This window comes from Pseudorasbora parva, chromosome 12 (genome assembly GCF_024679245.1).
Source record: "Pseudorasbora parva isolate DD20220531a chromosome 12, ASM2467924v1, whole genome shotgun sequence".
In the NCBI taxonomy this organism is placed as follows: domain Eukaryota; kingdom Metazoa; phylum Chordata; class Actinopteri; order Cypriniformes; family Gobionidae; genus Pseudorasbora; species Pseudorasbora parva.
The window spans coordinates 6,857,327-6,874,085 of record NC_090183.1 but is presented as its reverse complement, the minus strand read 5'-3'; the positions used below and the strand labels follow the sequence as shown (position 1 = coordinate 6,874,085).

The 16,759-nt window shown below is 38.2% G+C and overlaps 1 protein-coding gene across 2 annotated transcripts; it reads right to left on the bottom strand.

Moving 5' to 3' along the window:
- Positions 1–460: 460 nt before the first annotated feature.
- stradb (STE20 related adaptor beta) lies at positions 461–16,131 on the bottom strand. 2 transcript variants are annotated; one of them, XM_067458918.1, is made up of 13 exons: positions 16,002–16,131; positions 15,822–15,887; positions 15,636–15,691; positions 11,017–11,204; positions 7,659–7,755; positions 7,398–7,519; positions 6,398–6,506; positions 6,188–6,311; positions 4,938–5,109; positions 4,104–4,208; positions 3,776–4,023; positions 2,052–2,094; positions 461–1,951 (listed from the first exon to the last, which is right to left on the bottom strand). In XM_067458918.1, the coding sequence occupies exons 3-13, from the start codon at positions 15,685–15,687 to the stop codon at positions 1,790–1,792; spliced, it is 1,422 nt and encodes a 473-aa protein (XP_067315019.1). In that variant the 5' UTR covers positions 15,688–15,691; positions 15,822–15,887; positions 16,002–16,131; the 3' UTR covers positions 461–1,789. The 2 variants fall into 2 exon arrangements, with proteins under 2 accessions (XP_067315019.1, XP_067315020.1); XM_067458919.1 differs by having other exon boundaries at positions 463–1,951; positions 11,017–11,100; positions 16,002–16,127.
- Between the last annotated feature and the right edge of the window lie 628 nt (positions 16,132–16,759).

The window sequence follows — 16,759 nt, the reverse complement described above, 5'->3', positions numbered from 1 at the left end:
CATTGCATAAACATGAGCGTGCGTAATTAATATTAATAAAATGCCTTCAACTTAAAAGGACAGGTAACTCCAGATCCAGACTAAAAAATTCGGCCGTCTCTGTTTTCAAATTAAAATTGTCATATAATTAAAACTATAATTCCTTTGTAACGTTTAAGTTATTTTGACATACACATTTGTTTTACAAGATTATTGTTAAAAAATCTATGTATGACATAGGACCGCTCCCTGCTGGCCAAAGAGCGCAACTACAGAAATAATTCAGTAAAGTTCATCAAACGCAACACAAATTGCTGGAAATGATTTGTGAGATCAAAGATAAAAATCACAAATTTAGATAATTTAAGGACTATAAGGAAAATAAGGTCAGTAACGTTAAGTGTTTAAGAGAAAAAACATGGAAAAAAAGACAGGACACCAACAAATTAAGAAAAAGAGTATGAATATATTTATCATATCATATGTCTAAATACAGATAACATAGAAAAAAAATCAGTGAATACAATATCGATCACAGTTAAAACTGCTCAGTCCTTCAGTTTGATCATGATTCTGTTCCAAATCACATGTTGAGGCAGTGTTGATGGCCGTTTGAACAGCACAGCATTGATGGTTTGGTTTATTTCTTCACAGGATTAAAACGTGCAGCTTCTTCAGATAGAGCAAGATGAGGGTTTTGGAAATCTCATCACAGAGATACACACAAACACATGTACTGTACACACACCCACAGGTTCACAGTCACAGGTTAAGTGGGTGATGTACTAATAACCTTCACACACACTCACAGACTCACAGGCTCGCACGCACGCACACACACACACACACGCACGCACGCACGCACGCACGCACGCACACAACATCTGTCTCCCGGGATTCATGGCTCAGTTTGATGACCTCACTCATAAGAGCTGGATCAAATCCAGTGATCGGCAGTCATTGGCTGCTGTGAACATCAAACAGGAAGCTCTTATCACACACTGACATGGCCTAATAGGAACAGCCTACTAACAGTATATACACTGTAGTATGTGCACAGTATGCATGGAATACTTGGGTGACCTACTATATTAGTCAAAATGTGCAGCATACAGATGAGCGCACCACATTGAAAATTATGGACATTTTTCTGTCCATAATGAAAGTGAAAATATTGCATAAAGTGAAAAAAATCATAGTTATTCAGAGCATACAGTATTTCACATTTAAAAACCGATCAAAAGGCTTGACGAGTGCAGTTTAACCTCCTGTACTTTACAGGAAGTTGGACGGGACATCAAAATGACATCTCTCGTTTAATAATGGCTAATAGTACGGCTGCACGATTAAGGGGAAATCAAATCTAATGGATAGGTTGATAACCTCACTATATCACAATTTCGGTTTTATTTTATTAACGTTCAGCCCTATATAACAGGCTTTTAGATTAGGTCATAGACATTAACGATGATTTGATACTTGCTATTGCTAGTCAGGAAATATCTAGGCAGCTGGTATGTACTCATTCTAAAGAGCATTTGATTGGCTAAAAATGTAGATACGCCCATAAGTGCAAGATGATGTCATCAATATTTTGGTCCATAAAGAGAGGGGATTTGTTCCAATGAGATTTCACTGTGGGTACCATAGTTTTGATATGACAAATACAAACCAAGTGAACGATAAAATGACCAAATGTAGCAGCTGGTTAGGATGGATTAACGTGGAGTATATTTATCGCTAGTTGATTGGGTCAAGGTTTGTGTGAGAAAGGAAATGGACAAGAGGAGGGACAAGTCCCTCCCTCTTCTTAGGAGAAGTCCCACATGCCATCCTCTGGCTCAGTATTGGTGGGAGACGGGGTGTTGCAGGTCTGAGTCAGTGTTCCGGATGGAGGTGTGTCTGGAGGACAGGACACTGGCACGGCCGGATACATCAAACTAAGGAAAGAGTCCCTTGTGTGTTTCTTCACCTGTAAGACACACATATCAATGCATGAATTACTTGAGGTTACACTCAAAGACTGAAGACAGAGTAAATTTAGTGAAAGCTTGATGAAAGGCTGAATCTACCTGTCTGAAGAAGGGGTGGGCGAGGAGAGCATTCGCAGATGGCCTGAACAACAAACACACATATTGCACAGAATAAAGATAAAGAGAAAAAGGTAAAATAGATATTTGTATCTGCCCTAGGCAGGGTGAACATTTGTATTGCCCAACTGATAGCAGGTGAATAGAGAAAACAGCTTAAAAAAATAAATATTTTTCAAGATTCTTGTTTAAAGGGGTCATGATGGTTCTAAAAATAGCTTTATTTTGTGTATTTGGTTTAATGCAATAGTTTACACGGATTATTAAATATTTTGTACAAAGTTTCCATAGACAATTTGATTCCTCTAAAAATGTCAGGTTAATGCGATTTTTGCTGTCGTACGAACTCGTACAAACTCGCACAAACGATGCTCGTATGGTCGCGGCTCGCACCATGTGAGAGGAAATACGAGACGAGCCGAGCACGTTAAGAGCCCCTCCCGACCTTACGATCATTTTTAAACATGTTTAAAAAGTTCAGGGAGTCGGCCCGATTTTTACCAGCATATGACGTCACATAGGCTCAATCTATGAGTATTATAAGCTCAGTGGCTGCAAACATACAGCGTTCACACACACACACACACACACACACACACACTCTTTCTCTCTCTCACGCGCACCCTTCTCTCTCCCTCTGGTTGTTTCGGTTGAAAGGAATGGCTACTGTTCTCTGCTTTTCAACAAATCATTTGCACACATTTTTTCTTTATTTTTTGTATCTGAAGCTATAGCAGCAACTTTGAAAGCTCTCTGTGTTTAAAACAAAAGCTCATGTGATCGCGGCCGGCTCGAGGTCCCGAGTGTCCGAATTCGCACAGTGTACGAAATTCTATGTCTAATTCTAGTTGGTGGAAAAAAGCGATAGACTGAAGAGCTTGTCTGTGTGAAGACCATAGACCGTAAAAAAATATGGATGACTCGACATCATCCGTTTCCGCTTGGCAGATTTGAAGCTTTCAGGCAGCCTTGCACGGCGCGGACATCTTGGGACCGAGTCTGCGCAGTAGCGATTTCAGGACCGGAGTTGCGCAGTAGAGCGCAGGAAGTAGAGCAGGAAGTACAGTCGCGATATCAAAAGCCCGCCCACACTCTCGCAGATGCAGAACAATTAATAATGTTGGTGTGAAATAAACAGTTATGGAAATGTAGAAATTAAAGCTAAAGCTCTAATCTGCACCCAAAAATTTCGAAAAAAGTCCGTTAGTGCCTCAGTGACAACTTCACTCAGAGAAGCCGTCAGTCTCAGCTGTCAATCATGACGTCACACCCCCGTTTTTATAGCATCAAATAACTAACTCAAAGTAAACCTATTTTTAAAACGAACACCTGAAATGAAATCATCGTGATGATAACTGCCTTCAGTGACATAAACTAACTTTGGGGAAACATTTTTGAAGTGTAATTTTATTATTTAGTTTGCCTCGCGTCCATTAGAAAACACAGAGGGGCGGCTATACTGGGACCAGTCACCGGGGGGCGATCGAGGCGCGAAAGCTTCAGTAAATGAGAGGGAGACTGCAGGCTTGGTGAAGACTGAACGTGCCAAAAGAGAATATAAACCCCGACAACTCTGATTTGATTGGCCATCTCAATCATTATTGGGGGGGACCTTTCTGTAGTGTCCATGTTGAAATTCTTAGAAAAGCTTCATTTTGAACACTCTGGCTGTGTAGTGTGTTTGCAAAGAGTTTCTCTATCTCTACCTGCGTTCAGGCTGCTGCTGCAGGCACAGTTGGACCAGGTTGTGCAGTGTAGCCGAGTGGTTTTTTGGAGCGGGGCTTTGAGGTCTCTCAGCAGTGGCGGTACGAGTCAGACTTCCAGTCGCGACACTCTCGCCGATCCCCGAATCCACACCGGAGCGAGACACCTTGAGTGCCCCCATGTCTCCGAGCGGGTAAGGGGGGACGTCGAGGAGACAACAGTGAGAACCCCGCAGCTTCTGAAGCAGCATCTGAAGAAGAAAAAACAGGAAGTGAGTGTTCAGTAATCAGTTACATGTTTACAGGATGCAAACGTGGAAATTGGCAGTACCAGAGTGGGCGGCATGTCCTGGAACGGCACTCTCCCACTGACCAGCTCACATGCAACGATTCCCAGACTGTAGATGTCTGATTTCACTCCATAGCCATGAAGATCCTACATGAAAGAAAGAGAGCCACAAAAACACATCATAATGTCTCATGAAGATATACGCTTATCGGCTGATATTATTGAACTGTTTTTTTTTTTATTGTATTGTTTTGGGGTGATTTTTGTGTATACACGTACACACACACACACTACTGTTCAAAAGTTTTCATCAGTAAGATTTTGTAAATGTTTTTTTAAAGTTTCTGATCAAAAAAACTGTAAAAAGAAACTGTAATATTGTGAAATGTTATTACAATTTAAATGTCTATTTTTTTATGTTTCATCTTCATTAGTGTCAAATGATCCTTCAGAAATCATTCTCATATGGTGATTTGCTGCTCAAGAAACATTTCTGATTATTATCAATGATGAAAACAATTGTGCCACTTGATGTTTTTGTGTAAACTGTAATATATATACCGGTATATATATATTATTATTTTTTTCAGAATTCTTTGTTGAATAGAAAATTCAATAGAACAGCATTTATTTAAAATATATATATATATTTTGTAACATTATAAATGTCTTTAAATGTCACTTGTCATCAAATTAGTGGTTCCTTGCTGAACAAAAATATATTAATATATTTTTTCAAACTTAATGACGCCAAACTTTTGAAAGATAGCATGTATATCAGACAGATTGCTCCAGTCATAATCTACTGCTCACTTCAGTTTTTTGTACTGTGTATAAAGCTACTGTTTGGAACAGCTTTCGAGTCTGAATTGTCACCTGTCGCAGAAGCTCTGGGCTCAGCCACGGCAGGAGAGACGGACTGTGCTGAGGCATGTCAAACACAGCTCTCACCCTCTTGCCATCCTTCATCAGACTGTACACACTCTGAAGCCCTGACAAACACACACGGCCTTCAGCTGACAGCAGCACATGACTCGCCTTCACACCTCTGCAGGACAGTGGAGATGAGAAGACAGGAGACGGGCCAGATTAAAGGAACAGTTCACTTAAAATTGGCTCTTTATTGGTTCTTGGCATCAAGCAAGCATGCTTGAGCTTATGTTTACCATATTTGAATGCTGATCAATGTTTATATGTGAATAAAAGCCTGAATTAATCATATAAAGCGGATCATATCTCTTCAGAAGACTTGTGCTCCCAATTCCAATACTGTCGATCCTATAAAGTATTAGAAATTAGAATTAGCTTGTAACATATCATAGTATGTTGAGATGAGTATTCTATTGATACCCGGATGGTCTACTATTTCCGGCTAGAATCCGAAGTGCAGATTCGTGCACACACTAATGGCTAATATTGCCACAACCCATTGCACATTGAAAGAGGATTCGATAAGAACTACAAAAACAAACCAGTTTAAAAAAAAACTACAAACATGGCGGATGTGCGAGGCCGATAGTTAAGTAGATGATTAAAGGTGTCATGAACTGGCTTTTAAAAAAAAATTATACTGTTGTCTGAGGTCAACTAATGACGTTTGTGTGGTTTTTAAATTCAAAAACATCATAAATAATAAGTAATAGGCTATTTTCTATACTTGTTTCGAAGCTCTCTCCAAAACGCTGGGTTTTGGTGGGCGTGCCGCACTGGAGACTTGCATATTTAAGATCTGCAGATTTAATGAGCTTCAGCTCCCCTCTCAGTTCACATGAGCTCGTAAATGTCTTTATCAAACAAACACAATGATTTATTTCTCATAAACCCGTGATTGATTGGACTATTATTTTTATAATACACATAGCCCCCAAGATCGGACGATATAAGCGTGAACCGCGCGCACACATACTCATGATTAAATAGTATGAATAGATATCTAATCTGACGAAAATATATTTATTCAATGTTATCTACATTATATTTTATCTGCAACAGCATTGTGAAGTTTTATAAAGATACGTTTGGTCATTAAATTTTAAACGCATCACTATGCAAACACACGAGGAGAGTCTCCGCATGAAAGACCTTCGACTGGCAGATCAACGCAATTCAAGCCATCATGCACTCACCTGTGCACGTAGCCCATGTGATGCAGGTACTCGAGCGCTCGGAGCACTCCATACAGCAGGTACGCGATCAGAGACTCGCTCATTCCATCCGGAAAATACGACCTGAGCAGAGAGTCTGCAGAACCTGAATGAAACGGGTGCAGAGGAATTTCATGAGGGAAGAAATGTGAAGAGGAAAAGAAGGAATGAGACTGAAGTGTGGACTCTTACCATAACTCATGAGAGGAGACAGAACCCAGAGCTGACAGCAAGAGCTGAACACCAGTCTGGACGTGAGCAGGTTTGGGTGACGGAACCGTCTAGACAGCAAAACCTCATTCTGCAATGAATACGCACAAACTATGAATGCGCAAGCACAATGGGCTTATCTGAGAAAGATTTGTGTCTATAAATCTGAAGATGCCCTCACAATTACAGTCAATCCTCTTCAACCAATGCGAGGACAATCATCATAACAGGGCCAAAAAAATCCCTCTCATGTTGTTGCAAACAATAATGATTCTCAAACAAATCATGGTATGGCTTCAAAAACCTTAAAAAATAATACACAAGCCTTATGAACTACTTGTTGTATTTTTTTTTGTCATTTTAGGAGCGTCAACAGTTATTTCATACACAAACAGTCACTTTGAAAAAAGCCTCATGTCACAAAAATGATCATCAAATCACTTAGTCATTACATTAATTGAATTAAAAATAATTCATACTCATTTTAAGTGTGTAAACCAGTACAATATACAGCTCTGGAAAAAAATTAAGAGACCACTTTACATTGATTTCTCTCTTCAATAGTCTCTTCATTTTTTCCAGAGCTGTATGTATTTTCATTAATATAATCTCATTGATTTTTACTACAACACACTGTTAATATTAACAATTCACAGTTAGAAGCTCCCTTCAAAAACAAAAAAATAACATAAAAAAAAACAATAGAGATGGCAGTACCAGAAAAGTCTGAAAATGAAAAAAAAAAAAATTTTTACAATAGACAATTTGATTTAAACATATATATATATATATATATATATATATATATATATATATATATATATATATATATATATATATATATATATATATATATATATATATATATATATATATGTATTTTTTTTTCGACAGTTTTTTCATATGTCAGGTTTTAAATGTAATAAAGCTTCATTTTAGATAGTAGAAATCAATGGGATGTTCTCACAAGTGAATTACACACCATCAGCTGCAGCAGCTCATCTTCTGTACACTCGTCCAGGTTTGTATTTTTTACTGCCACCAGCCTGCCAGACGGTGTGTGACGTGCCATGCTCACCTGACTGAGGTTATTAAAGCTCTGGCCTGTATGTACATACACAAATACCCACACATAAGCTTTAAGAACAGAGTAAGGCATACGGTAATGCTCATCTTAGTTGCATGATAGAAATAAGATTCCAGGAAATAACTAACACATCATACTATAAAGTAAGGTCCCTACCCAGCTGTGACAGCAGCTGATAGTGTGCGGGGTCAGTGGAAAGATTTGTGACGTCATCTTCAGCCGTCAACACAGAACATGGAGAGACGTCACTGCTCTGTCACACACATAAACACAGCAGACAAACACGCACGTCCAGATATGAACAAACACATCACTCATACACACTCAACTCTACTGCTGTACATGGGTAAAACTGAAGAAATCCTCCACCCAACGGTGGTCGTGGTTGTTAGGTGTTCACTGGTGTATTCTGGTGAAGACTTCCAATGTTAATAGAACAGAATAATACACTTTCTGTCCTGTGAATGACACTAATGTGATGCTTGCGGGCCAAGCAGATCCTCCAGTGACTGGAACACAGAAGAATGTTCACACGCCTCAGAGTTTTATCCTGCATTATAGTATAATGACTGAGAAACAGGGTTATTATCGTTGGGCTATTAAAACATGTAAAGCTGGAATAAATATTAGATGAAAAACTGAGTGACTGGAGATAAATATAAACCAAGGTAACACTATTTTACAGTGTCCTTGTTACACGTTACATGCATTTACCGTATTAACTATAAATTATGCATAATTACATGCAACAAACCATAAAACAAACCCTAATCTACCATACCCCACAGTATGCAGTTAATTATTATTAAACAGTACTTATATGCATCTTAAACTAAAGTGTAACCAAAACTAAAAATAAACTAAAATTAAAACTGCAATAAAGATAAATTAAACCCAAATTTAAAAATTAAAACTACCAGTAATAATAAAATTACAAAAGCACATAAAACTACTAAATTAATATTAATGAAAATTATAATAAATTATAAATAAAACTAAAACAACAGTGCTGGCAAACACTGATCTTTATAATCAGATCGTGTCTAGTATAGATGAAGGTTAGTGAGTTGTACAATATTTAAAGGTACTAGTGAAGTAAGAGACTAACATAAATAGCATTTTAAAAATGCCATATACAGTCAAAACTAAATTTATTCAGACACCAGATATCAAATTTTACTTGTGGGTGAAGGATATTATAGTTCATTTATTAAGTGAGGATAGCAAAATAAAGTAAACTGTGACAGTTATACCCCAAAATTAACAGTGGACTACCAGTGAAATGTAAAAAAATCTGGGACCAAAATGATTCAGACACTTTGACCTGACCCTGTTTTGCTTAAGTATTTTTTCTTTCATTTTGTTTACTGAACAAAATGAAGCATTGCTTGGTCATTGGTTGAACTAAATTAGTATTATCTAATTGTGTACTTAAATTTAACATCTGACAGCAGATTGGTTGATTGTAATCCATTAAATATATTTTTATCAAAGTTATCTGACATTATCAAGATGAATTTTAACTATAGCAGATAAACTGTGATAATGTGAGAAATGTTGAAGGTGTCTGAATACATTTTGGTTTGACTGTACATTTGTCATGTTCGTTCATTTCCTGGGAATCAAATAAACATGATCTTGGTGTTGCTTGTGCCATTGAGCTACAGTAGTCATGTTTTGTAATTAGAAATGAAAAAAGATTAAACTCAATGATAAGTTACATAATGCATAATGATTTATGGGAGTTCATTCAATTCCTCATTAGTACAAGTCTTGAATTTTTTTATTTTTTTTTTTTTTACTGTTAAGCCAGATTAGTAATTATTATTTAGTTAGCTTCTACAAATGTGTTAACATTTTAACATTTTATACTTTAGCTAACTTCATAAGCTCATAACCTTTTTATTGAATAATTTTCTGAAATGTCTCAGGAGACCATGAATGGGAAAGTGACCCAACAGTCTGCAGAAAAAGAGCAAATATTTCTGTCACAGGAGGGGAAAGTCACAGGCGCCTTCAGACAAACACATCGGACAATAGCACAAGTGAGCCTTCATCCAGATCAACGGAACAGAAAAACTGCTTTGTGAAGCCCAACACAATGGATCCACTCAAAGTCTCAGAACACAATTGAGCACAACAGCATTCTGAACCTCACCGGAGCTTGTGCTGAATATGCAATGACAGTTCAATTGGCATGCCATGACTACACTGATGTGTCCATCGATACAGGGACTCACACTGACAAATATTTGAAGTGACAAAGTCACTGGATGTCATTCATTTTAAATCAGAGTTGATGATTTAAGGCGACGTGAGTGACAGAGGCCGTTGGCAATGAGACAAAGTTAAGCTGAGTTCAAAATTGCATAATGGATATTTAGGTACCAAATAGCACACAGTTTTGGTAATTGAATTTATGGAAGTAGAATTAAAATGGAATTAATATTATATATACACGCATAATATTTATGCTATATATAAATAAATAAATAAATAAATATATATAGAGAGAGAGAGAGAGAGAGAGAGAGAGAGAGAGAGAGAGAGAGAGAGAGAGAGAGAGAGAGAGAGAGAGAGAGAGAGAGAGAGAGAGCTGCATTATTCTGCATAAATGAAGAATGTTTATATCAAGCCTGATTTTAACTTAAAAACTGATGCCAAAACGTCTCCATCGCCCCTTGGTGGTTGGTCCCAGTATAGCTCATAACCCTCGCCCCTCTGTGTATTCTAATGGACGCGAGACAAACTAAACAATCAAATTACACTTCATATTATTATTTATCATGATGATTTCATTTCAAGTGTTCATTTGTTAAAATAAGTTTAGTTTTAGTTAGTTATTTTAATGCTATAAAAACGGGGGTTGTGACGTCATGATTGACGGCTTTTCTGAGTGAATTTGTCACTGAGGCACCTACAGACTTTTTTCTGGATTTTTTGGGAGGATGTTGCAGCTTCAGCTTTAATTTTTACATTTCCATAACTGTTTAGTTCTCACCAACATAATGAATTGTTCTGCATGATTTTGATATCGCGGCTATACTTCCTGTGGGTCTCAAATCTGCACAAGATGTCAGCGCCGTACTCAGACCTCCGGCTTCCCTTTTCTTCAGTAGAAGAAATGAAGTTGTGTCATCTATATTTTATTTATTTAGATAGATAGATTGTTTTGTAGTTTAAATATCTGTATATAAAAATCAGAAATATATGTTGTGTCACAAAACCTGTAACTAACACATTTCTTAAAATTGTAAACTCTGTAATTCCTCTTCCTGTCTTTCCCAAATTTCAACACCCTGTGGTTTGTGGGCCATTCAACTCAAATTCTTACTCACACCACATTGTGAGAATTTGAAAAGCCAATCCCTAAATTCAGAATTTGTACTCAGTCCTGCTAGCAACCAACAGTGTTATTCACTGTCAGTGTAAATTCCCCTTGAATGGCTTGTCTAAAGAGCAAAAGTCAATGCCTGATGCCTGAAGCCATGATCTATTATTAGACTCTACTGACCGAGCACTGATGGCTGATGTCTTCATACTGCTCCTCTATGCGGATGGACTGGACTTGTGAGTGGGAGGAGATACAGGTGCAGTCCTGAGGGGAAGAGGGGAGGAAAGATGAGATGCACACGCCACACCACAAATGAATATGGAGGTGAAAATGAACGTCCAAAGTATGAATATGCATGGAAGGGTAGGCTGAAGGGCAAAGGGAGACACGGCAAAAGAAAGAGATGGTTATGGAAATCAAACTTGCCATGTTTGATTAAGCTTTGGTTTCAGGAATGTTCCAATGCAAAAAGTCAACATGAAAAACATTTTACTTCCATAATGTGACGCATTACTGAGTAAAACAGTATCCAGCGATTGAGTAATGATTGAGTAATGATTATAGAACCTGCATTGAATTCAGAACAATATAACAAACACATAATATTAATGGTTTTTAATATATATATATATATATATATATATATATATATATATATATATATATATATATATATATAACTGATTGTTTTATAGCTTCACAGAATGTATTAGTGAGTAAAACAGGATCCATTGTCAGTGTATTACTGCAAACACAAAGTCATGCATACAGACCTTATTCACAGCAGTGCTAGGGTTGAAAAATCAATTCCACATTTTTTAATCAGATTTTGGAATCAAATCAGAATTATAACATTTAAATTATGATTACGCTTATTAATTCCTATGTGTGCATTTTAATGTAGTTTTAAATGATTCAAGCTCAAGAAAGCTGCCTCTCATATAGTGCACAAATAAAAAAAGTTTCCTCTTTCTTGTGCTTACACAGATAAATACACACAACATTAATGTCAAAATATCCTCGGAAACTTAGTCGGTTAAGTCTTAAAGGTGCACTATGCAACTCTCTGTCCACTAGGGGTTGCCTATTCGAAACAAATGCGTAGTTTGATGATGCAAAGTTTGAGCACAGCATCTTGGGACATGTGGTCTTCACCTCACAGCCGGTGGAAAATAGGACTTGGACAGACATCATGTTCATACATGCGGTTATTAACATTACTGTAGTCTGAAGCAAAGCAGGACCGAGTGTTGTGGAGCTGAGCACGCCCGCTGGAGCGATTGTTAAACAAGCACACGGCTCACGAACACCGGGACTTTTATTATGACGGGATGGGACACATTCGCCGGGTGCGCCTGCATTGATCCGCTCTTTCAGTTATGATTATGAGGTAATGCAGCTCTGTTTATCATATTAGATACATTTAAGTGTGTTGAAAATGATGTTATGACATTACTCCATGCGTTCACTTGTTCACAGTGCTAAGAGTAAAGCGCTCCTGCCAAATAAAACCCGAAACTGAGGGTAGCGCAGATATGACGCAATTGACAGGCGACTTCCTCAGACGCTATGCTGAAACGTCCTGGTCCTTATTTAAAACAGCAATTTTCTCACAATTTAGTAATAGTTGGAAACATTTGGGAAATTATAAGTACTCAACTGAACAAAATATTTAACACAGGCCTAGTGGTTTTTGGATATTTTACTGCAAAAATAATACATAGTGCACCTTTAAAGGGTTACTTCAGCGATTAGCATATGGCTTTGTATCAGTAGAAACCCTGGAGTATATTCAAATGATTGTGCTTCATTATGAATATATCTCTCATCCCCCTGAGATGAGAAATTTATGCATTTGATTTCTGTAAAAATTCCTCCCATCTTTGGAATGTTTGTAGCCTGACAAGCCAGACCCACATCAAGATGTTTGGTCTGGAAACTCACCATTGACAGCTCAATCCGAGGGGCGGGATAAACGGTTGTCTTTCAAACTCCCTCTGCACGCGATAGGATAGCGCTACACCAACCAGAGCAACGACGGTGAAACAGAGCTTGTTGATAGATTAAACATTCGCCGCATCCGTTCGGCTAAACTCCGAACACATCTTCCCTTTTTAAGAATGACTTCAGTGCCGCTCTTTGTTCTTTTCTCAGAGGAAAGCTTAACTCCAAGTCTTCCGGAGGCGCGGGCAGAGCTGATTCGAAAGACCGCCGTCGTTCACCAGTTTCTGTGTTTACTAGAAGACTGTGTTACTAGAAGCATGCAAACGCAACTCGGCCGTCGTCATTATGGCCCCGTCCGCCGACTCTATAGCCTACACGGGCCGTCCAGATTCTGAGGAATACAGCTCAGATAGGAATTGAGAGTTGCTAGACCACACTTGCGGGCAAATTAAATTTACTGCCACTAGGGTGCGTCTAGATTTCTAGGCCAGAGGCTAAAGACTACAGCCAGCTAAATAGCTATGGAGCTATTTCCGCATGTTTTCAACACGCACATGGGGGATGGGAGATCACACTCACAGCTCAGCTCGCAGCTAACCCTAACCCTAACCACCTCTGTTTTCTCGAGGTGGCAAGAACAAGACCAAAGTTTGTTATGGCCAGTATATTCCATACATCAAGAGAAATGCAGGTGCAGATCATCTGCGTTTCTCTGCATTAATCACGCCCACATTAAATGTATGACCAATCACACAATAGTTCTCGGACACCCAGAAGAAAAAAGTTCTGCTCAGGCGATGTGTCAAGAACAAGCTGCAAGAACTCCCGAACCAGGGCTGCGAGAACCGAATGACATCATTTTGTTCTCACAGCCTTGGGAGCCAGAACTTTTTTCTCTGTTCTTCTGGAGTATGTTGCAGCCTTAATCGGATTATCCAGTAGCGGTGGCTTTGGGAAAGGCCTCACAGGGCAGCGAAGCATTCTGGGAATTGTAGTCTTTTATCCCCATGAGACTTTTCTCAGATTAGAAGGCACCAAATTCAAAAATAAGTTCACATTACTACTACATTAATGACCCAGTTTAAATACAGATTCATCTTTCCAGCGCTGAAGTACCCCTTTAAGTGAATGTAAATGGTTGAGAAAGAAAAGGCATGTGTAAAAGTATGTTGGATCTGTGTATTCGGCATTACTGACTGTATTTTTGACATGTATATTAGTTAATCAAGTTTATTTATTAGTTGTTCTTTAGGCTGCTGATTTTTGGTATTTAGCTGCGACAGAATGTTAGTGTGTATATGTACCATGTTGGAATCGAAATTGAGGATCAATAAACACTGGAATCGATAAGCAGAATCGGAATTGGAATCAAAATTGGAAAAAATAAAATTAAACTTAACTCTAAGCAGCGCCATCTTTGATTTTTGAGGGAAATGAAAGCGAGGCTGTGAGAGACATACATCTCTTCCGAGGGTTGTACTGTTATTTAAAGCTGCAGTCTGTAAGTTTTGCCTCTGTCGCCATCTGTTTGAAACCTGCAATTGCAGTTATTTGCAGAATTATCATCTTTACATGGGTTGTGCATCGGCACGGCTCCTCTGTGCGGACGAATCTAATGTTTTGAGGAGTATGTTCGGCTGTCAGTCACCGCACCGGTGTGGACGATCATAGATTTTACGTCTTGGAACTTGGAAGTATGACCAGAATTTTGCCACTTTTATTCTGACCAACTGAGAAAAAACAGTGATTAAATCTAACAATCACTCAGCTCATATCACATCCAACTGTACACATTATTTTTATTGTTATACATTGTTCTCAAATTGTTCATGTTAACAACATCAGCAGTGAGTGATTATGTGTATTCAGTGTGTATTAGCGTTACCTGTATATTTTAACTTCCATACAGTCTAATTTTTTGCTTTTGACTTCGGGTAAATCTCCAGTTGTCACTGATGACTACGGATTGAACCTTTCTAGATTACAATCTGCCATAAAAATTATAAATGTAATATTTTACCTGCTGTGAGAAAAGGCTATAAATGATCCTCCACCTGCAGCATCCTCACATGCGGTACTACTACTAGCCAGACTCCTTCTTTATGTATACCGAATGACCCAAAGACATGCACGAATGTCCCGCCGAAATCCACCAGTACCACTCAAATTATAAAACATTATTACAAGCTTACCGTAGTGAATCGAGCTAAGATAAGGAGATACTTTTGAACACTGGCTGGTCATGTACTTGTTCAGAAATGTATTTTTGTATCATTTTTAGGCCAGAAAAGGTTACGGATGGCAGCTTTAATGTGTTTTTGGATCGTTTTGCTGACGAAAGATTGCAAAAATAGCTTACCAAAGAGTTTCAATAGACAAAAAACTCCAGACAGCATAAGATGTGGAAAATTATAAGTGATCTAGGAGCTTTATACAGCAGATGCCATTGAAAACATGGTAAGTAATCCCTCACAGCCTGGTTTTCATACCTGTCATGGCTGCTCTGAATAAGGTCTACTGAACCTTTATTGAATCCGGAACATTTCTTCATAAGTGACACATTGACACAATCCTTTTGGATTCAGGGGTGAGGTGGAGGATTAGTGGATATTAATGAGGGCGTTTATTATTAAATATTCTAATATCTAGGGACTAGAGAAGAATCAGGCCATAGATTTTGTTCAGTGAACATTTTCAGCCCATTAAAACATCTCTTCTACTACTATACTGAATACTTAACCCACTCCAGAATCAAAACCAAACATTTCTGACACCTAAAATCACAGAAAGCATGAAATCCAGAATGCATTGAGCTTTTCACAAACAAGCTGGGTAAAAAAAGATTTGACTCTCACCAGAAACGACATGAGGTGCTTTTGGCTGAGCTGATGCTTCACTGGAGTTCATTTATCTGATTATGGAGACAGTGAATAACAATTAGAGCATCTGCAAAAATATTACAGTGGCTGTTTCCAGTGTGCCACACTGCATTTTTCATTACAAGAAAATTTGCCTGAAAAGCACAATGTTTTTCTGCTTACCTGGCTGTGCTCGGATTTCACTGCATAAAAGACGCAGACTTCATCTCATGCTGCTCCATTAGAGTCCTAAAAACCAAACCATCAGTTGAGATGCTTTCGAGCACATAACACTGTATATGATCCAAATCCAAAGCTTTTATTTGAATTGCACACGTCTTGGTTTTCTAAATGAAAGCTTACAGTTAATTCTTTCTCAACAGTCTGATTTCAAATGCATCCTGTCTGAAATTCCCCAGCATCTATGCATAGATTGGCGCTGTGCCCACGAACAGAGCAGCCGGATTCAGTGTCTGGCTCTGCTTGAATGAATCTATGAGTATGATCATGCTCTCTGCTCGCGACGTCATCATCATCATCATCATCCTCAGTTATCTCAGCTGAAAGGATGTCACATCTGTCTAGGTGCATCAGCTCTGATATCACCACAGATGACATTGGGAACGACTGTCCATTTTGTCTCGTTATGTAAACTATGAGCAGCATCTAAATGAGTTCATGCTTGCCACACTTTATTTAATAAAAAAATATTAAAGATTATTACATATTTACCGCTCAAGGCGAGGCTTTTTAGATAGATTGCAAATGCAAATTAAATCAATGCATACTGATGCACAATGCAGTAACCCTATAGATATGCATGGCTTATTAATTATGTAATTATCCGAGCCACTGACAGAAAGTGCCCTTCCTAGTCCTTGACAGTGATTGCATGTAGGTTAACAGGGTAAATATTCAGGAAGAGCCACAGAGCACTAGAAGTTTCTAAAATAAACTGGACTTTAACATTAAACCCACCTTGTTTCATTAAAATGTTAATAATGTTGCATTTGGTGATTGTACTAGAGAATTATGACATTAATAATTCACGATAAACATTTTTGGGACGTACTACACAAACTATTGGTTTATCATGTTATGCAGCATAGCAATGATTTGCT